Genomic DNA, 21459 nt, shown 5'->3' on the forward strand with positions numbered 1-21459 from the left:
CACAAAAATTGATACTTTCCTCTTATTTTGTTGATGGCTAGAATATGACTTGTAAGCCAAAGCTTGCTTGTTCAAATCGTTCCCTTATTTTATTTTTAAAGAAAGAAACTGTTTTTGCAGTTTGACATGTTTCTTGTTTTCAGACTGTGTTGATTTTCTGTGTGGTTCACTCTAGGCTTCCTACAACTGACAGCTTATTATCTCGCCTTATAAAAATCCTTCATGACTTCTGGGAGCCGTCTATCAAAAGGAGAGAACACACTGAGAAGCTGGTACCTTCTCTCTCTTTATCTGTGTTGATGGTTGTTCAATGACCCTATTAACTGCCTGAAGTGACTTGCACTTTTACAGGTATGGTACTGCATGGTCTTTCTCTGCAATGTTTAAATGGCAAATGATACCCCTGTGTAGTGTCCCAGTCTAATTTCACCTCTGGTCTGATGGTTCCCAAATGCAGCTGGCTTCACTCACATTGGACAGAAGACCCCTTCCTGTGCCTTCAGAAGTAATGGCTGTAGGTGAACATTCCCTTCTCCCCTTATCTCCCATCCTCTGACAACCACCTCGATTCAAGGTCTATGCTTTTCAGTGAAGCATTTAAACACACACTTAGCTCTAAGCACTTCTTTCCTGTCATTTCATTGAATAGGGATGGGTTTAAGTACCTACTCGTAGTTCATGGCTTGCCAGCACTTCAAGAGTTTCTCTTGCAGTGGCCAGATAAGATAAAAGTTAGGAGACAGCCCTGGCACTCCTGAGCCTGGGGGAATGGTTTGCCTTCTGGTAGTGATGGACAACACAATTCAAACCTTTTATGATACTCCAAAGTATCCAAAGATTGATGGGGCCCTAGGTCCACCTGCTCACTGAGGATGGAGGAAAGGTGCTCTCCAGAAACCTAGGTCTGACCTGCAGGAAAATGGGAGAGGGAAAGATTTCCCAGCTTTCTCTGTTTGTGGCCCAGTGGTAGTACCACGCTCTCCTGGGGCAGGACACCCCAGCAGCACAGCAGGGAGTCAAGCCTTCGTGCTGTGGCCATAATATCTCAATTCCCCAGCACAGATCTGGTGGAGGTAGCTGTGCCCTATCCCTTCCAAATCCTATACCACCATCCCCAGTCTCCCACACAGATCTCTTCTCTGCTGTGCCTCCTTAAGAGTCAAGAGTATGTATGTTTAAGGGCAGCTCAGGAAGCAAAAAGAGAGAGGAAAACCATCATTCATGTTGTTTAGCATCTGATGGAGCTAACAAAGTCTGAGCACCTCGTCCACACTGGGATTAAGTGCTAAGAAATAACTGATCAGAAGAATAAGAGAAAAATAAAGAGAAAAAATACTCATCTGAATGGTAGAAATCATCTTCGGGGGTGATGCCAAAATGAAATGGGATGTGTTGAAATGTGGCCAGTGATAGACTCTAGGTTTTCATACCAGTTACAACACAGACGAGTTCAGAAGCTGTACCTGTCCTGGGAGGAGGGGTTGTAGGGTAGCCTGTAGTAAGCTGTCTCAAACTGAGACTTTTTAGAGAGTATTTGGCTGGCATTTGGAAATATCCTTGGAATCTTTACAATCATCTCATTTTGCTTAAATTGGTGTGCATTAGCATTTTTATCTATGGCAATGAAGAAGGAGTTTGGCTTAGGACTAGTTGCCACTGGCTTCCCAAGGATTAGAAAAGCCAAGCTAATAAGTGGCCTTGGCCAGATGGCAAACCTCACTCTTGTCCCCCTATGGCTCTATTCCACAGAGGATTATATCCAGCCAGTTTCCAGCCCAGGGAGCTGCTGGGGAAGAGTGGATCACTATGTCCACCAGAGCTTGGCAGAGCTGTAACCAGCTTTATTTAAAGGCTTTTTTCGAACATATGATCGAGCATACTCTGCTCTCAGTTATACCGGGTAAAAACATGATATGAGTTACTGGCCCTGTTCTGGTCCTTTTGTGCTGCTGCAGCAACAAAAGGAGTCAGAAAACTGCACTCACCAATAAAGCGTGGAGAAGTCATTCTGCAAAGGAGTCACTTGGCTTGAGCAGCCCTGTGCCCCTGCTCTGCTCCCTGTGCTGCCAGCACATCTTAGTGCTTCTGGGAGTGTGGTCACCCAAAACCTCTGGGCTGCTAGTGTGGCTCTGGCAGGTCTAAGTGGCATGTCTCTGCAGAGGAGCCCTGTGGCTGCGCTACCTTGTGCTGGCAGCCATGGACAAGCTGCATTTGTGCCCCTGCACCACCCTGATTACAAGTGGCCATCAGGGATGGCTAAAACAGAGGGAAAATCTAGGCAACTTTGTAGACATGGGGCTTTTAAGTTGTGTAGGTAAGGATTGACAAGTTAAGTTGGGGAGGAAGGACACTAGTCAGCCACCTTGGGAATCCCTCTTTCTGAACGTGTGTTGTGGTTTAACCCCAGCCAGCAACTAAGCACCACGCAGCCGCTCACTCACACACCCCCACCCAGTGGGATGGGGGAGAAAATCGGGAAAAGAAGTAAAACTCATGGGTTGAAATAAGAAGAGTTTAATAGAACAGAAAAGAAGAAACTAATAATGATAATGATAACACTAATAAAATGACAACAGCAATAATAAAAGGATTGGAATGTACAAACGATGCGCAGTGCAATTGCTCACCACCCGCCGACCGACACCCAGTTAGTCCCCAAGCGTCGATCCCCCACCCCCACTCCTCCCAGTTCCTATACTAGATGGGACGTCACATGGTATGGAATACCCTGTTGGCCAGTTTGGGTCAGGTGCCCTGGCTGTGTCCTGTGCCAACTTCTTGTGTCCTTCCAGCTTTCTCGCTGGCTGGGGATGAGAAGCTGAAAAATCCTTGACTTTAGACTAAACACTACTTAGCAACAACTGAAAACATCAGTGTTATCAACAGTCTTCGCATACTGAACTCAAAAGATAGCACCCTACCAGCTACTAGGAAGACAATTAACTCTGTCCCAGCTGAAACCAGGACAACGTGGATGGTATCTTTTGTGGCACTGTTTTGGATAGCCATGTTGTGCAAATTCCCGGCTCTTTAGAGATCCAGTGGACTATCAGACAAAAAAACCCCCACATCATATGTCATTCTGGGTATGTACTTGCTGTGAATGAATATAAAGACCTCTTCATCACTCCTAGTGCTCACATAACTGACAGATTAAATCACTCTCTGGCTGTGAAGATGACAGTGGCCCAATAGCTAATGCTGTGTAACAGTTTCCATTAGAAGGCCTTGTTTCTGATTGTTTATAATTTTGCCAGGCTTCAGCTGCTTGAGCTGAAATTTCCCATGCCGTATGTCACCAGAAACTGAAGTTTTGTGTGTTGAAGGGCCTACATGAATAGTCACGGCATTCCCAAGCTCATGACTTCAAGTGACTGAAAAGTCACTTGAACACAAATTTTCAGAGAGCATCTGTACATTTCTCCTTTCTTGAGGGAGCAGGAAGAACATCTGGAGTTAGATGCTCCCCAGTGGTCAGTGCTCAGGCTGAAGTTGGAGTTGCAGCTAAACAGCCTGAGTGCAAGAGGTTCCATGTCCAAGGCACTCAACTTGGTACACATTCTTGACAGTTTTAACCTTTTTCAAAATGACCAATGTCTTTTAAGGCTGTATTTTGGTCCACTGACATACTTAGTCCCATATTGTAGCCCATGGTGTTGACAGAAGTTGTTTTAAGCAGACTGAGATTATGCTACCAGGAAGCACAATTTGGGAAGATGGCATTTAATGGCTTAAGTTTGAGCACATCTCAGGTTTGGGTATGTATGATGGCTTTATATCTTTCTTCTGCTCACCCTTTATCTTCTCCACTGCTGTCCAGTTGTATTTCTGAGTGGCATTCCCTGACTGAGAGGATCAGGACCAGTTTTTCAGATCTCCTTGCTGGTCTGAGCACCAGGCTGAAGTTGCTAGTTCCTGGAGATGAGTTAGTTTGGCAGCTTTTAGAATTACTTTAATTTGGTCCCCTGAATCAATTTTTTTTCTCTGCATTTCCAAACAATACTGGAGAGGTCAACAGGAAGAGCTTTCAGGCTGAACTGAGTTGTCTCCAGGTGAGGTGGTTGTGTTGGGAGGCCATTTGGTGACCAGAAATAAGTGGCATGGGTGCAGGTCAGGAGTGGGATGGGGTTTAGCAGACCTAAAGTAACTTTGAGGATGATAATGCTATTTCTGGGAGTAGTATCCGCAGATGACAGCTCAATTGCACATTGGGCGGAAATGTGCTCTCTGATCTGCAGCCTATATAACCCTTTCCCTTTCTCTACAGACATTTTTATTGGAGTGAGCTTTACAGGCCCCTAGATAGGACCTCTAACTGCCATAAGAATCTGAGAAGGCTTGTGTAAGGTCCCTAGAGGAGTTTTTCCTTAACCATTGCACAACCCAGAAAATTGCCAGATCTCAGTAAAAATTCTGCGTGTGCTATGTTTTCCTAAACTGGGCATCAACGTGAATTGTGGGAGCTATTGGCTAGGAACTATCTAGAGGCAGACTTTATAACCACCCAGAATATTTTCATTTAACTACCCACACTACTGGACCTTCAGATGATTTAGAGCTCTGACAAACCTGAATTCCCATTAAACTAGATAGCTTGGGTCTAATTAGTAGCATTATTCCAGGAAGACAGTGTTCAGGATAGCCTGCAAAAAATATCTGACCATTTACTGTTCTCTGCTTTAATAGTGGGTTTTGCAGTTGTGCTGTGTTCTGTAATGGCATTGCCATGGTGTTAGCAGCACCTTAGCTGGCTAATTTAAAGCTAGTTGGTTATGTCAATGCCATGCTGCAATTTTAATAACGTCTGTGGTAGAGACACATCTGCAGTCAGAAATTGTCACCATTCTGCACTGCCAACATGGTGTAATACTCTGCACAAATCCTCAAGCCAGACCTTAGAAAATGAATCTGGATCCTATAAACATTTTAGGGGGAGTAAGCAAGAGTACTTGCATGAACTGCCAGGTCTTTTTGTCTCATAGGTAGGACTTCATATGGAGGAAGTGGTCTTTTCCCTTGGTGATAATAAAAGCACTTTATATTTTTGCCACAATGGAAAGATCATGCATTATATAGATCACACTGAACGGTATTCAGTAAACTGCAGATGTCCTTAAGTTTCCATTATAAACTTGATTTTATTCCTATTCCTCACTTTGCCAAAATTAGCACTATACACCTACAACTTCACAGGCATAATCTTATTCTGGGACAGATTTTTTGGAAGAGTTGAAGGAAACTGGTCAAGGTGTTTAAGAGAGCTGCTGGCTAAAAAAAATGAGATCATCTGCTTGGAGAGTTTCCTAAAGACTTTTTGGCTTGTCATATCCTGAAAATTCATTTGCCTAGAGATTCAAAACATACTTCAAATCTGTTCATCTTGGCTAGAAATGGTGCCTTTGAATAGTTTTAGGCTGTCTGGTGACAGAATTATTTGGTTACTGAAAGTGGTTCCTGCCTCAGTGTGTGTATGTATATGTGTTATGTGTTCTTTGGAGATCTTAGCTCAACTAGTCAGTGCCAATGTGCTCATAAATTTATGGCGGCATATATAAGGTTTCTAAACAACTCTGCATGTATCCTAACCAGACATGTTCCTTCTCTGAGACTAGTCCTCTCTTGCATGTATTGCTGTCTAAAATCCTCACCTGTCTGTTTCCTCACTCCCACTGCAATCCATGCTGAAGCTGACAGCATGTGTTTACAGTCCCTTCTGCACAGTCACTGGAGACCTCTCCCAAAGGGAACAGCATTCAAATCTCATTCTACTCATCCCAGTGCTCTTTCCTGGATCAAAAAATTCATACCTGGCACAACTTGTGCCAATATGTCAGTCTCTGATGGCTGTGAGCCACACATGATGAAAGTCAGTATTATTTTTCAGCATATATGATTTGTGGCTTATTTCTGGTTTTATGACAAAATAAGTTCTGAGGCATAATGTTCTATTCTTAAAGAGGATTTATTTCAAAATATGTGCTTAGGGCTTTCTCATCATTGGGTCATTTTTAAAGATGGTTCTTGAAGTGTGACCAAAACCAGAGGCAAACAGATTCATTAGACAATTTTCAGTGTCTCTCACTTTAAGTAAGAGGAATGTGACATCTGGAAACAGTATAGTTGTGCTATACCACTGCATTAATGTGGTCTCCTGGGATCACTACTTACACACTGCATCATCTCTTTAGCTTATACTGAAGGTTGTAGCGTAGCAATGTCAACAGTAAAGTCTGCCCAGCATGTATCATTGACCATGGGACATTGCCCATGTCCCATGAGACCTTGTTTTTAGTTAATAAAGTTGCCAGTCTTTAACATTTAAGCCTTGATCTTTCTGAGCTCCTGACTTTAGTCAGTTTTGTTGTTGAAGTGTCTGACTTTTACAAAACGCTGGAGCCTCTACTGGGACAAGTGTGGCACTGTGCTTTCTCTGTTTATTATTCCATCAGCATCTGGTTTTGGCCACTATTTGAAGCAAGCTCTTGGGCTAGATGGACCTTTGTTTTGACTCAGTATGGATGCTCTTACGCTATATTCTCAGTGTCAACAAAAATAGTTGCCTATTTGCTGAAAACAGGGCTAGGATTTCACTTTGTCATTTTAAAGACTCTTAACAGTCTTTTTACTGTTGTTCATTTTTGTGAAGAAGCTTTGGTATCTCTGTGCCTCCAGCTGGGACTTGAATCCTATGTGAAGCATTACCTTGGAGTCATGGATAGGCTTTTTCCCCCCATTCTGGTTCAAAGTGTTCACTTCTGGCTCTTGATAATCACGTTTTGAACGTGCTCAGTAGAAACTTGGTAGGATTTTGCACTTAAATGCTGTTGACAGTGAGCATACCCTGACAGGACTGAGCAGGACATTGCTGGTTGCAGACTGCTCTGCCGCGCCGCACAGGAACTCCGTGCAGCAGGACTGTCCAAATGGCTATTGTCTTCTGGGACTGAAGAACTGCCTGACTGGAAGGCAGAAGTGACGAATAAGTTCTCAGGGGCTTTTAAGAGGGAAAATGGGTTGTGATGGTGAGAAGATGAGTTGTAAAACTGTTATCTAGATGGATTAGGGGAAAACTGGAATATGGCTGGTTCGGTAAGAGTTTACAGAGATGATAAGGAGAAGATGAAAGGCTTACAGCAGGGAGAGGGGAGGATGGTCTGTGATCTTGGAGAAGACCTCTCTGAGACCTGTTGTTGAGCACAGGCTTCCACTATTCAGTTCCTGTGTTCAGCTTTTGGCTGTGGAACCCACCATAAGGGATGACTTCTCCCTATACAAGTCCACACAAATGTTGACAGTCATAGACTCACTGAGACAGGCTTTCACTGGAGAAGTCATTAACTCCACCTTTCTATCCCAAGACCAAGTTACAATCATGTCACCCCAAGGTACAGTATCTTATTGTTGATATTGAAGTTTTGTCCAATGTCTAATCTAAATCTCCCAAGCTGCTTGGTTTATGCTTCTTTATGTTTTATTCTTCCTGATCTTTCCACCAAGGACATATTATTCCTTTCTTTGCAACAGCTTTTTAGCTGAAGACTATTAACCTTCCTTCTTCTCAGTTGTTACTTCTTCAGCAAAAAACCCCCACATTTCTTGCAATCTTCCCTCATGTTTTCTGGACCGCTGTCTATTTTTGCTGATCTCCACTGGCCTCTTGCCAACTACATCATATCTTTATTGAAGTGCGGTGCACTAAACAGGATAGAGTCTTCCAACTGAATCTTTAACAGTGGATATCAGCACACATGGACTCTTTCAGTAGTCTTTAAGACCCTTCAGACATTCCAATGTAAGGGCTTTGCCATTCATGTTCAGCTGCTTCCACCATAGTCCCCGGATTTTTCTCTTGTGAACTGGTACCTAGACAGTTATGCAAGTACAGATGACTATTTCTGTGTAAGCATGGTATTTTGCATTATTGCATTCCATCCATTTTAGATGATTTCTCTAAATATATCAAGATAATTTTAAATTCTCATCTTTTAGTATCTATAACATCTGCAGTCCATCCTTGCTCCATCTGCAAGTTTAATAATCATACTTTATATTCCATCTTCTATGCCTTCAATGAAAACATCAAATAAAACTTGATATGGGACCAAGGCCCACAGAATTCCTTGCAAAACACATGTATTTTGATAGGTTACAATGGAATTACCCTGTGGATACAATTATCCAACCAGACTTGACCTCCTGCCCCTTCCCACAGCAGTTTCATTTAGATCACAGTTCACTAGCCAGTTCATGAGGATATTATAGGGAAGTACTGCTAATGGCCTTGCAAAAAATTAAATAAAATAAATAAATTCAAGCTATATGGCATCTGTGGCCACTACTTCACCCTCCCTTTAAGACTCCTAGAGTGAAGTTGGCTTAGGCAACTGGAAAACATCTAACCTAACTGGTTACTCTCTAAGCAGGTTTTGCATATTTGGGGCTGAAATTTTACCCCTTTTTCTTGGTAATAATTGCACTGTCTGCTTCCTGTTGACCTTTTAAGTAAAGATTGATGAAAAAGGGAGGAAAAAAAAGGACACTAAACTCTTTGGCTTCCTTAACGTCCCCTGCTGGTAGCACCCCCCCCCCCCCCAACTTTGAGTCGTAGTCCAAACTTCCCTTTGTTTTCTCTTACAACTGTACCTGTAAAATTTCTTTTACTTTTGGCAAGTTTTGCTAGTTGCATCTTGTGCATTTTATCTTTACTAACTGTATACACACCCCCTAACCCCCCCATGAATGGAGTATTGTGCTGGGTTCTCAACCAGCTGACCTAGTTTCTATCTATCTTACAGATCTCTCTCTCTCTCTCTTATGCTTGTGGTCAATTAAAAGGTTGTGAATTAGCTGACTTCTGCTGAATTTCCTTACTTTCCTCTAAAATGGCATAGGTTGCACTTGGTTTCTTACTAGCATTTCCTCAAGGAACCGACAGCTCTCCGTAATTTGTTTTTCCCTTATTTTGCCTCTTATGAGTTCTTCCCTACCCATTCTCTTGAGTTTATGGACATCTGCCTTGTTGAAATCTAGTGCCGTCAGTCACTCAGTTGCAAGCGGCAGAAGTTGACACTATGTTCGCTGCAGTACTGATTTCTTGTAAAATGCCGTATCTGGCAGTAGACTTTATATGTTACACTGCCCTCTACCTACGTGTAAAACTGCCACTCAGCTGAGGAAGGTAGTGACAATTACAGTCTGTATTAGCCCTTAAGATTTAGGCTGCTGTTCAGAATTTAGCACGAAGAATGGGAAGAAAAATGTAACTTCAGAGAAACCTTCTGTAAGGCATTAATAACTGCCCTTATAACGGATCTCATTCAACGTGGACAGAGGATCTGTGCTGATGAAACATTTAGAACACAAATTCCTTATGATAAGACTAAGGAATGCAATGATCCTTGCCCTAATTTGTTTACTAAAAACTTAGAACATTATGCAAGCTGTCTTCATGGTGCAATGGGCAGACAGTAAGACCATAACAGGGGAGAGGAAGAAAAAAGCAGTAAGCTTCACCTTAAGCAAAAATGGCTGATCAGACCACACTGGACCTATGCCTTGTAAGAACAGTGACAGAAGCTCTTACTGACATCTAATGCAGAACCAGTAAGACTTCAGGTTTTACTAAACCCCTCTAATATGCTTTAATGTTGCCTGAGACCACTGTAGATACTTCATGGACCCTCTCATAGGTCAACTACAGATGGTCAAGAAGTCAGGCCAAGCATGGTGCTTATATTAGAAAGCCTTCCTGTTACACAGTTATTTTTACTGACAATATTGCAATGCAAGTTTCTTTACTATCACTTCAAGTCGATTTGGATTCCCTAAACAATGCAAATTAATTACCAATAACCAGTCCCAGCTATGGTCAATTTTTATGACGGGTGTAAACTAATAAAAATGTGGGCATCATACTGGCAATATGGTGTTGGAAGACCGAGGACCAAGCCTTGACTATGATCAGAGTAGTGGTGATGGTTTAGAGAAATTCAGGTTATTGAGTCACTGCAAGTTACATACAGGAGGGAACGAATGTGCAGTGTCAACACGCCATCTAGTGGCTGTATCGATTATGACAGGATTCCTGAATTGCTGTTCCGCTTGTGAATTGTAGTGTTAAAAAATACTTTAGACGGAATCAGGATATGTAAGTCTGTAACCATTCTTTAATGAATCTAAGACATTGTGAGGTTATAGATGATTAATAAAAAAAAGGTAATAAAGTCTGTGTCAATGTGCAGACAAAACTGTTGCTGGGATGTTCTAGGCAGTCACTCTTGTCATTAACAGCATTCTGACAAGGTACTAGACAAGCAGTTAAGATTTTTCTCCTTCATATACAGACTATGTTCTAGATCAACTAATAAAAAACCTGCTCAGTTTAGAACCCGCTTCAAGAACAAGTTTAAGTATTTTCTTTAGCTGCTAGATTATGCAGTATTTTGTGAGGTAAAAGCAGACAATCTAGATGATAGATACTTTAAATTGGGCACATAGTATATGGTAATGCAAGGCCAGATGTGTTGTCCTCTAATAGGGAAAACTAATCCCCATCCCTTGAGATCATAGACTAGGAAGAAGTGATCACACACAACAGCATTCTCCCAGTTTTCTGTTTCTGCCTGGGATGCGATTGACCTTCAGTAAATTATACACCCCTTCTGCTTTGATATTTATCTGTGAAATGGAGGTAGTACTGTTCCACAGAAGCTAAAACAGCGTTATAGTTGATAAGTACTTCTGTTTGTTGTAAAGGCCGTATTTTCTATATTATATACATGAAATAGAAAATAGTATATGTATATATGACCTGTACCAGCATATTTAGGTGTACCACATGAGCTACAACTAGCACACAAGTTACTTAGTTATATTTAAACGTCTGACTCACCATAGCTCTCAGCAATTTTGCACTTTTCTACTTAACTGAGAAAACTCCCTAGACAGCTGTTAAACCATTTATCTTTAAATGCATTTAATTAAGTATGTGTATTTGTTTTAGGCGGCTGAGTAAAGACATGCTGATGCAGGTTTCAGCTTGGGTAGCATTTCTTGAACTGTCCTTTCTAGGAAAGCAGAAATTTTGTTTTCATCTTTCCTCATGCATCGTGAAATCAAAGGTGCCAAGTGTGCTCTCCATTTTTGGGAAATAATTTTTCTATCTGTACATACTTCTGAACCCTTAAAAACAAGTTTAAAATAGTTCATAAACAATGTTCACATTACCTGCCTTTATCATAATTATTTCTGATATAAAGCTTCTATGGTGCATGTCTTTTGCCACATACAATAGCAGTTAATAATTATGTATATGAATACAACATATGTATATAAATGTACCCCACAGGTGGTTGCTGGACAAATTACAGACTGTGCTTGATAAGAAAACCATGATTTTTAAGAGAAGTGCATAAAAGTCAGTTTCTTGGTCTTGCTCTTTCTTCCCAAATAAATCTAAAACTCAGAAGCTTATGCAATAAGCATATAAGAGTTGGCAGGTCTAAAGGCAACCTGCTTTAAGTATCAAAGCTGAGGAGCTTAACCTCTTCTCCCCTCCTACCTGCAAGCATTTTCTAGACTTTCTTCTGATTCAACATTCACTCCAGATTAATTAACCTCAAAAGAGGTATTTAAAAAATGATTTAACTGAAAGAACTTTCTTTTAAGATGACTGCTAGTAACAGAGATGGGCTTAAAAATACATCAGAAAATTAGGTACGTTTCTCACTAGGACTTCCAGCCTTGCGTGTCTAGCTCCAGTATGCATGAACCCCAACTTATTTTTATTGCTTGTACAACCAGCACAACCCTGGCCACAAAAGGTATCAAAATAAGTAATTAGTACAAGAAAAAAGACCAACGCTCAGGCTTCATTGCACAAACATTAAAACAGAGGAAATAATTTCTTTTACAAATGTGTTTCTCTTGTATAAGAATAATTTTGTACAGAAAATAGCTCTTTATACATTTTACAGAAGTACACTAACATTTAGATTCTCTATTAATGGATAATGATGGAATGCAATTTAAGATTTCAGTTATGTTTTAGAGTCACCAAATATCATAACACAGCAATACATCACTTCTCTAATATCCTTAAACTGCTTGATTTATCAAGTATTGAGTCAAGACAGTGAAAACATTCCTAGAACCATGTTTATTGGCAAACACTCAAGTATCTTGAAACTGTTAGTTATGAAATACGTCCTGAAAGTAATACCATTAACTTAAGCATCAAGGAATATGAACTTAAACCTTAACAAGGCAGCATTACTTGCTCACTCAGATTATCCTGCTGGCTAATACTGTAAAAACCAAATTGAACAGAAGCTTTTATATCAAACTGGTTTACTGTTAATGTGACCTTCAAAACAAGATAGCAGAAGCTACTCTAGTAAATGCTATACAGCATTAATACAACATATAAATGTAATAAAAATACTTTCATTTTCTTCAGAAAATACCATGGAAGGTAAAGAAAAAAATTAGTTAAGATATAAAAAGTAAAACTGTGAAGGACGAGAAGAAATTGAAAAACACATGTATATATATTTATATGTAAAATGTAAGGGTATGCTAGGAAGTACATATATTTAAAAATACTCAATTTCTTCAAAGACTGTGTTAAAGTCCATATGGTATCATGTGGACCTCAAACATAAACCACATTCAAACGCTTTTCTTCTACAATTGCTGTTTCAAGCACCTGTACTCATATGCAAATTTCCTTTGCAATTAGTGGGAAGGTAAGGACATTTATCCTTGAAATACAACTATATGCAGTAATCTTTTCCTGCTTTCTATGTATTTTATAAGTTTAAATAGAAGACGTAAGCAAACAAGTACTATATAACCCAATGACAGAAAACCTGAAATTTAGATTGTACATGATCTATTTAATATTCATACACAGCTACTTAAGAGTTTGCCAGCTGTACCCTATATGAGTACCATTGACGCTTCCATACTTCAAGATTCAAATGTGTAGCTACGTTTAGTCAAACATCACTCTTGCTCTGAGTTAGCCAGTCTCTTAACACATACAACTTTCAAATAAATTCAGCTGGAACTGGTACACACCTCTCCTTCTCACAGCACAGAGGTTGATATGAGACAGTAATGAATCACATTATACTGGTTCACACTTCCACGTAGTTAGAAGGAGAAACAAGCCCCCTGCAAAACCTTATTCCAGTGATTTTGCAAATTCTGCATAGTCAATGTATCCATCATTGTTCTTATCATCATCTCTTAAGACATCATCTATTAGACTAATCAGCTCTTCTTCTTTCATTGCCTGGGTATGCTCACCACCTTCCTACAAAAACAAACCCACATTGAACAGTTTAGCAATGTTTCCCATCTAGTGGCACATAACAACAGATTACTGACAAATAATTTTTTGTTAAGATATTCACATTTGGTGCCTAATTTGGCACTAAGTTTTACGTAATCATTTATACCGATATAAGCAACTTTCACCAAGCACAAGCTACAAAGTCCAAGTTCTCTGGACTTCAGAACAAGCCCTCTGTATCCAGTTAATATCCTTAGCCAAAAGTTCTAAAACCTGAATAGCACAGTGTATAATGATGGAGAATAATCTAACAGATGTATTCTTAATGTGGATCTTGATGTCATATAGACATTATAGTTTCTATACAGTACAGAAGCATCTTCCTTGCAAAATGCAGAGCTTGACAGTAACAGAGTAGTGAAAAAATCCAGCACTGTAGCTTAATGTCAGTAAAATTCTTAGTAACACCCCTTACAAGCAAAGGGGAATACAAAGAGGCACCTCTGCACAAGAAACAGCAAGTCATTATTCTGTTCTCGGCTAGGTATTTTTGGCCACAGCTGTACGCAGGAAGTTAAGCTATTCCAAATTGTGACTTCCAAAAGGTCAGTACAAGATAATGTGTTAGTATTGTCTTCGTAATGATTGTATCCTCCTACTTTGTCCTTAAATGTTCCTAACTGGAAAGAGAATTTGTGTTTAGAAGGCAGCAGACTGCAACTGGTTCTTCTAATACCACTTTTGTGCAAAAGGTCTCTTACCTGTTTGTGTAACCACAGCAGTAACAGTTTGGAGTTGAAAACAGCAGCCTTAAAACCTTGAACAGCATGGTATCACATGCTATTTCTACAAACCTTCATGAGCATTATCCTATTTTGGATAATTTCCCTTTCTCCCCATCCCTGCCTCTGTATCCCCTCTGTCAAATAATTTTCACTCTACAGTCCTTCCTCACTCTAACATCTACACTACAATGGAGACTTCTTGAAGACTGCAATGTGACATGAAAAGCTGTGATAAAGCTAGCACATTTATAAATCAAACTAAAACTATCGGGGGAAAAATAATCTCATTTTCAGGCAAAACTGTAACTCCAATCAAGATGTATTGTAACTGTTCCATTCTATTGTAAGCTGCTTTTAGTGAGTCAGAACTGTTTCCAAACACACATGCCGTTACAAAATTCCACCTACCTCTTTGTGGACATGTGATATAGCAGTAGCAAGCTCTAACCCATCTAACAAATTATTGCCATCATAATCATGCATTTTGAAGTAATGAAGCTGCAACTCTTGTGGAGACATCTCAGATTCTGGTTTCTCAATAACACCTTCCAAATGTTCCATGATGTGGCTAAGAGAAAAAAAAAAACAAACCCCACAACATATCCATCAGTTAATATTTAATGCTCTGTTTACATCAAATGTAGTCTTTGATCAGTCAAGTACACAGGAAATATTGTATCTCTAAAAGCACCCTGGACAACCAGGGCAACCAAAAGCTACAGCTTTATACTAAGATAAAGGGGGCACAAAGGTTGTTTCTTACGAGTGCTGTAGTGGCCTCTAATACCTTTGATAGCTATTTCTGTTTCTTCTGGCCTACTTAGCAGGTTATCAAAACAACTGAAGCAGTGCCCAAAATCTCCTTTTGGCTGCCTTCCAAAGCACAGGAACTGAAGGAAGATCTTTCCCAGTCAAACATGAAGTATTATAGGGAGTTTTATTTGCAGCTACCACTGTTCTGTCTGTATGAAGAAGCAAATGAGAAAAAAACTCTCACTACCTGTTCAGAGTATGATTTTGTCTAAAGTATGTTGATCTAGGTAAGCAGGATTCCTGTAAGAAACTCTTTATGGCATGAGTAGGGCTAAAGGCTCCAGAGAGACCTTTCTAGGTCTGGTATCTCTACAAACTTACTGAGCAAGCATATCTCATATCTGACTCCAGCTAGTCATACAACACCCTGAGAAAAAAAGGTGCCCTAGGCTTAAGTCCAACTCATGTAACAAGACTTAGGAGATAAGCAAATCATTAAGAAGTAAAGTTTACATTTTTAGAACATGGAACACATACTCTTTATCTTGTACTAAGTTCTTATCAAGGCGAATATTTGCATGTTGACTCTCTCCTATGTGTTCCTCAGCTAGGGCAGAGATGAAGAACGCAGCCAGAAAGCAGAACAGCAAATGTATTCTACTCCTTTGGGCCATCATGATCTCCTACAAAAAGGAAAACATTCCCCCCCCCCAAAAAAAACCAGATGAAAAATGCAATCTACTTTCAGCAGATATACAGAGTGCTTAGAAATAACCCCTCTAAGTTCTAGAATAGAGGAACTCGCTTCATTTCAAGCCCTTAGCAAGCAGAAGACCAGAGAGCTCCAATTAAGAATTTCTGTGAGGGTCCCTATTTCAAGGAAGTATGCAGTAATTTTCAGAGAATGATTTTTTTTTCATGCAGCGAACGTGCACCCTTTAGCCATGCTCGAGTCTTCATACAGCTTCCAAACCAACCACGCCAGCTTCAGGCAGACCTGCCCCACAGCAATGGGAGCAAAGGTCGCTTACGGTATCAAAGGGGCTACATCTAATTAGTAGATCTATTAAGACTGCGTGCCCTAAATAACGTACAACTTTAAAAACGCAACGGTCAGTGCAGCGCTTACTTCACAGGCAAGTGAAACGCTAAGGCCCTTCGGCGGGGCGAGCGGAGCAGAGTGCCCTAGCCCGGCGAGCGAAGGAGCCGATCGTTGGGTTCGGCTTCCCCCTTTCTCTCCCGCCTCCAGCGGCGCCCGCTGAAGCAACCCCTGGTTTGCAGCCGGTTCGGCACGGAGGCCCCAACAGCTGGCACCGCACTGGCCGCCCGCCGCCCACCCGCGGCTCCCCGCCTGGCAGGTCCCCCGGGGAAAACCTCGCCGCAGCGAGAGGAGGGTGGGCCCGCCGCCCCCCCGCAACACACCCCGCTCCAGCCTCGGCGGGCGAAGGGGTCCCGCCGCCGCCGCCAGGTTACGCACCCTCCGGCGAACGGCCGCTGCGCCGTCTCTCCCGCGGGCTCCGCGTCACGGGCAGGTGGAGCCGAGCTCGGGGCAGGGCAGCCACCACCCCCGGCGTCACCTTTGACCCGACGCACGCGCCGCGCTCCCGCCCCGCCCCCTCTTCCCGCCCATTGGCTGCACCTTTCCGCCGAGCGGGGACTACGTCACCGCTCCTGGAATTCCACGTGGAGCCCTCGCTGAGGGGCAGGTGGAGCGCCCCGCCCAGCTCGGGGCGGGGCCCCGGGCGCGGCCGTTGAGGTGGGCGCGCGGAGGTGCCGGTCACCCGCGAGAACTCCTCACCGGCCTCCGGTGAGGAGAACCCCCCTTCGAAGGGACGCACCGGGAGGGTCCAACCAGCGAAGCCCCCGGCGGAGGGCGGGTGCCTCCGGCGAAGCCGAGAGGAAGGGGGGTGGCGGGAAGGGGCAGCGTAAGCCCAGCGTGGTGCCTACTCATGGGGCTGTCCCTGGCCGCCCCTGCTCTGCACAGTTCCCTTGGGACCTCTCACCAGCCCCTTCCACAAAGGACCAGCTGCGCTTCTACTGCCCTGCTGCTCTTTTGGGAACCGCAGCACCGTTACCCTCTGTAGTTTATAAACTGTCCGTTCTCTTTGCTTCCCCCTCTCACCAACCATCAAAGGTCTCGTTATTTTTATACCTGATGTTGGAACAGCAGTGGCTTTCGCCTCTCGAGGTCATAAACCTTGGAGCAAACTCCAACCTCGGAAAGCAAAGTGGGCTTTTGGCTCGTGACTCAGGCCTCAGGCGCTAGCTGGTTACTCCCTGCTGAAGTCGCTACGGAAGGGGGGCGGTGGCTGTCGGGAACAGCTGGCAGAAGAGGCCTGAGGTTTAGGTGATTTCCGAGGGCCTTGGTAAGGGACTGCACCCCTGGCCCTTCCCGCGGAGGAAGGGAGTCCCGGGGCCTCAGTAGCAGGTCAGCAAATGCACCACCACAGGGGTGATGCCCGCCTTCCTCGGGCGCCACGGACCCGCTGTGTGTGGCAGGCCCAGGGCAGTCGGGTAGGCGCGGTGCCCCCGGCGGGCTGCGATGCCGGGACACGTGTTGGGGCACGGCTCTCCGGCCCAGGCGGCAGGGAGGGGCGGCCGTGAAGGAGCCCCCGTCCCCGGTCGCAGGCCTCGGGCATGGAGTCGCCCCGCCCGCGCACGACCCGCCGGGCACCGGGCGGGGCTGGGGCCGCCTGTCCGCCCGCCCGGAACCGTGGCCCCGCACATGCACCAGGCGCTTCCCGGGCGCTGCCGCTGGGGACTCCCCGCCAGGCGGGGCGAGGCGGGCCCGACGCGGCGCTAAGATGGCGGCAAAGGGCTCGCACTCGCACGTGAAGCTGGAGGGGGAGATCGAGCGGTGCCGGGCGGAGGGGCACTGGGGGCAGCTCCGACACCTGGCCCAGCAGCTGCTGGCGCGGCCCCCGCACAAGGTGGCGGCGGCGGGGGGCGCGCAGGACGCGGGTAAGCGGCGGCGGGGCGGCTGCCGTTACCGGACCGCCCGGGCGTGGGGCGGCGGCGGGGCCGGCTTGTCGCTCTGTGCCGCTGCCCGGGGCTCGGCACTCCCGGCCCGGTGGGCTGACGTGGGCGGGAGCTGCGGCTGCTCCGTCTGCCGGGGTTGCGGGAGAGGGCTGGGGAACGCCTGGCGGCGGAGGGAGCGGGGCGTCGCCCGGTGTCCCCTGTAGGCGCCCCGGCCCGGCGGCGGGAGGGAGGGATGCCTAGGAGAGGCGGCGGGAGCCCAGGAAACGTCGTTCAGGAAGATAACTCTGTGCTTCCTCTTCATGTCACCGCTTCCGAGCCCCTCGGGCTGCGAGGAGCAGTGCACTGCTTGGGGCTCTCAGTGGGAGTAAGGGGCAGCAGCGCTTTCTCGGTGGCTTCTGTGCGTTTGGGATGTTGCCCTCGCCTCGATAAGCACCTGGACGCGGGTGGCGGCTGCTGTGCTCGGTGCCTGCCTTTAATTTAACAAGCTCGGCTGGGCTGCGGCCAGGCTACCGACCGAAATCTTCCATGTTTGGAAATATCTCTCTTCAGCTTCTCGATACGTGTGATGCTGATTCGCTCTTGCCCTGTCCCTACCCTGTTCTGGATGCCCTTCTATTATCTCCCTCCCATTTCTGAAGGGGATTGCTTTATTTAAAGGCTTGGGCTCATCCAAGTATCCTTTCACATGTAAGACAGCTTTCATAAATAGTAAATGTATTCTTTTTTTCCTGTTACAACACAGTACGTTGCTTCTTTTTAAATGAAATGGCTTGTGAGAAGTGAGGCAGCCTAACTTAGAAATATAAAATTCTGTGTCTGTAGTCAACAACACTAAGTTGTGAAGAGGACCTGATCCTAGCCACCGCACTGGTACAAGAGGTTCTGCTGCTGAAGTCAGAGGAGCTATTTCTATGAATAAACACACTTCTTTAGAGGAGTGTTTGTAGGATATGGCCCTAGAGTTAATTGAAGCTTACTGGGGTGCAATAAACTTCAGAGTGGGAAAGCATCGTGGGGGAAGATGTTGGTAGCTTAATACATGTTTATTTATGAGGCTTTCCAAGTGTGTACATGATGCAGATTGAACACTGTGTTGAGAACCACATGGCCAACCTTTGAACTTTAGTCAGGTTTCAGCAGTGCTTCCCAGGTGCAGAGATCATCATGCAGTTTGGGGGTGTTAATAGCTGAAGAGTTCGTATTAGTTTGTTCCCTTGTAATTAAGAGGCATAACAGTATGATTGCTGTAAAAACATTTGTTAATTTGCTGCTATGTCATCATAACTTGCTAGTTATGAAAGAGTAATGCTTTGTTATTGCTACAGAACTTTTCTTCCAGCAAGGGACTAGCTACAGTTTTGTGTTTCTAGAAACAATAGCGTGTCTGGATGGGATTTTTTTAATGGTGGTATTTGCTTTAAGAGATTGTGTACATTTATTTCTTAATTATATATGGTCTTGTGTAATTCCTTAAGTTTGGTTGAGAGATTAGTGATTACCTGAAAGCTCCGCAGTGTTGTGTAGAAATGATTGCATGCAAGGTTGAGGGGGGAAATATACTTGAACATTTATACTTCCCTTTTTATGTACCTATACTTTGTTTATGCAAGATAGTTGTAGACCTGCAACTGCACAGGAAGATCTATGGTTGTAATTCTATATGCAGCTGAACACTTAAGCCACAACAACAAAAAAATGTAAAACAAAAAAACCCCCCACAAGTTGATTATTAATGCTGTATGTAATGTACAGGTAGTAAGTAGGCATAAGTTGTCCCATGGACTGAAAATAGAGAAATATATACACTACTGTGTTTCCTGCATTGTAGAATTTCAGACTTTGAAATGTGAAATATATATGAAACGTAGGGCTTGGCTCTTTGATTTATGAAGACTTTCTTACCCTGCTTGACCCACTAGTCAGCTGACTGAGGTACTACTTTTATGAATAAATGAACTGCAGAACTAGACCCATCATGTAGGAACTCCAGGTGAAATTTTTTTTTTTCCAGCACATGATTGCAACGTCGCATGATCCGTCATGCTGTATCCAGTGCTACTACCTATGTTTGAGTTTCGCTTCTGTGGAACTGTGAACAGGAATGGATTTTAATGTAAAAAGAATTTTATGCAGCATGTTAGTTATGTCATCGGATCAAGCCTTCTGTGTCTTTAGTAATAGATGTGTAGAATGTGTCTAAATTCTCTATTTTTAATTTTTTCTGTGAATTTTCAGGAAAATCTTAAAAAATTCTGATGTGGTTACTGTTCTGCAGTGAAATTCATAGCTTATGTGTAGTCCAAAGCATGTATTTCATGCTTGCACATTTGTAAATCTAAAGCATGCACTTAAACATTTGCCAAGATTGGTCTTATACTTTTGAAAGTTGTTTTGTAATGAAAATTCTTAACTGTTATATTAGTGACAACACAAGAATGAACTGTGCTGTCAAAATTAAAGGATTCATTAGGGAAAATCTTCAAGTTAAAAGGAAATGTTTCAGTTTTTCATAGGAAACATACTGTTTCCAATACCTAGAAGTTAATGTAACTTTTTTCTGAGTTACTGTTGCTGTGTCTCAAAGGTGTGTTGTTTTGTTTTTGTAATGTTATTTATCAGCAGTATGGCATTAAGTGATGTTTCTTGTTGGTTGGTATGTGCTTTCAGAGGACTATGGGAGTATGCTGCTTGCAGAGGCTCTGCTGGAAGAATGTTTGAAGGAAAAGTTTGCCAAACTGAAGGACTCCATTCCACTGACAGAGAAGAATGAGCCAAAACTGAGTGAAGCTAAACAGTATCTGACCAATATCTTAAGCAGAGGAAAGCTACGAGTAAGTGGGCTCTGTGGTCATAATGCCTACCAACTGGATGCTTCTTTCATATGATTATTAGTCTGATACACAGTGTTGGTGTTGCCTGTTCATGTCCCTGTATTGTAGGTATTACTAATGGACTAGTAATTCAGTACCTCCTTGCAGCATCTTCTGTTGGGAGACTTGCTTTTTCATATGCAAACAAATTATGTACTACAAGTATATATTCTGTTTATTTTTTTATTAAAAAGAAGCAGGATAAATATTTAGGAATTCTCTGGAGTGGTGAGGCATGGCCACATAACAGTGCTGTCAGGCTAGCACAGCAGAGTGACCTACTGCTCCTGGTCTGAGGGAATTGTGTACACCTGGTCAGTTCCAGATCAGAGGTAAAATGTGCTGCAAGCTGCTGTCAGGCACTTGTGGTTTTGGTGTGAGTCCAGGATTACAGCCTTCCATTGCTTTCAGTCTCTGCCAGAGAAGTTATGCGAAGTTATGCTTTTATTTTATTTTGTGGTCTGGGTGTGTGGTTGGTAGCTGCCTGTCAACTCAGCTGCAGAGCTTAGGAGTGTTTTAAGACTCTGCCTCGATGGCTGCTGCTGTGTTGGTGTCCTTGGACATACAGTTGCATAACTTGCTTTAAAAAGATGAAGAATTACAACAGCCTGTTCTAGACTTGTATTACTTTTGGTGCTGAAACTTACAGGCTAGTTAGCTTGGAAGTGTATGTTACACTTTTTTCATGTTAATTTCCAGGGAGCAAGTGTGCAGTGGCTTTTCTGGGGGATTTCCTTGCTCTTAACTTCTTGAAAGTCAGCTTATTTAAAAAGTA

At 43.4% G+C, this 21459-nt stretch overlaps 2 protein-coding genes across 8 annotated transcripts in view; one reads left to right on the top strand and one right to left on the bottom strand.

The window, feature by feature from the left end:
* Nucleotides 1-11869: 11869 nt before the first annotated feature.
* Nucleotides 11870-16452, bottom strand: MCFD2 (multiple coagulation factor deficiency 2, ER cargo receptor complex subunit). Of its 2 annotated transcripts, none has more exons than XM_052805970.1 (4): nt 16313-16452; nt 15373-15518; nt 14491-14650; nt 11870-13318 (listed from the first exon to the last, which is right to left on the bottom strand). In XM_052805970.1, the coding sequence occupies exons 2-4, from the start codon at nt 15510-15512 to the stop codon at nt 13187-13189; spliced, it is 432 nt and encodes a 143-aa protein (XP_052661930.1). In that variant the 5' UTR covers nt 15513-15518; nt 16313-16452; the 3' UTR covers nt 11870-13186. The 2 variants fall into 2 exon arrangements, with proteins under 2 accessions (XP_052661930.1, XP_052661931.1); XM_052805971.1 differs by lacking the exon at nt 16313-16452 and adding an exon at nt 16258-16281.
* A 1178-nt stretch (nt 16453-17630) lies between these two features.
* Nucleotides 17631-21459, top strand: part of TTC7A (tetratricopeptide repeat domain 7A) — a 184818-nt gene continuing 180989 nt past the window's right edge. For all 6 annotated transcript variants that reach the window (XM_052805960.1, XM_052805962.1, XM_052805963.1 and 3 more), the window contains exons 1-2: nt 17631-17796; nt 20482-20645. In XM_052805960.1, coding sequence (XP_052661920.1) covers nt 17640-17796; nt 20482-20645 — 321 coding nt within the window. In that variant the 5' untranslated portion in view covers nt 17631-17639. The remainder of the gene's footprint in view (nt 17797-20481; nt 20646-21459) is intronic.

Source organism: Harpia harpyja, chromosome 13 (genome assembly GCF_026419915.1).
Source record: "Harpia harpyja isolate bHarHar1 chromosome 13, bHarHar1 primary haplotype, whole genome shotgun sequence".
Classification (NCBI taxonomy): Eukaryota; Metazoa; Chordata; class Aves; order Accipitriformes; family Accipitridae; genus Harpia; species Harpia harpyja.

Excerpts from the sequence above, each read along its gene's own strand:
- MCFD2 (XM_052805970.1), bottom strand. The coding sequence starts at position 15,512 with ATGATGGCCCAAAGGAGTAGAATACATTTGCTGTTCTGCTTTCTGGCT. Across the intron at positions 14,651-15,372 it reads AACTTAGTACAAGATAAAGA|CCACATCATGGAACATTTGG; the intron begins GTATGTGTTCCA and ends TTTTTCTCTTAG. Across the intron at positions 13,319-14,490 it reads TATCACATGTCCACAAAGAG|GAAGGTGGTGAGCATACCCA; the intron begins GTAGGTGGAATT and ends TTGTTTTTGTAG.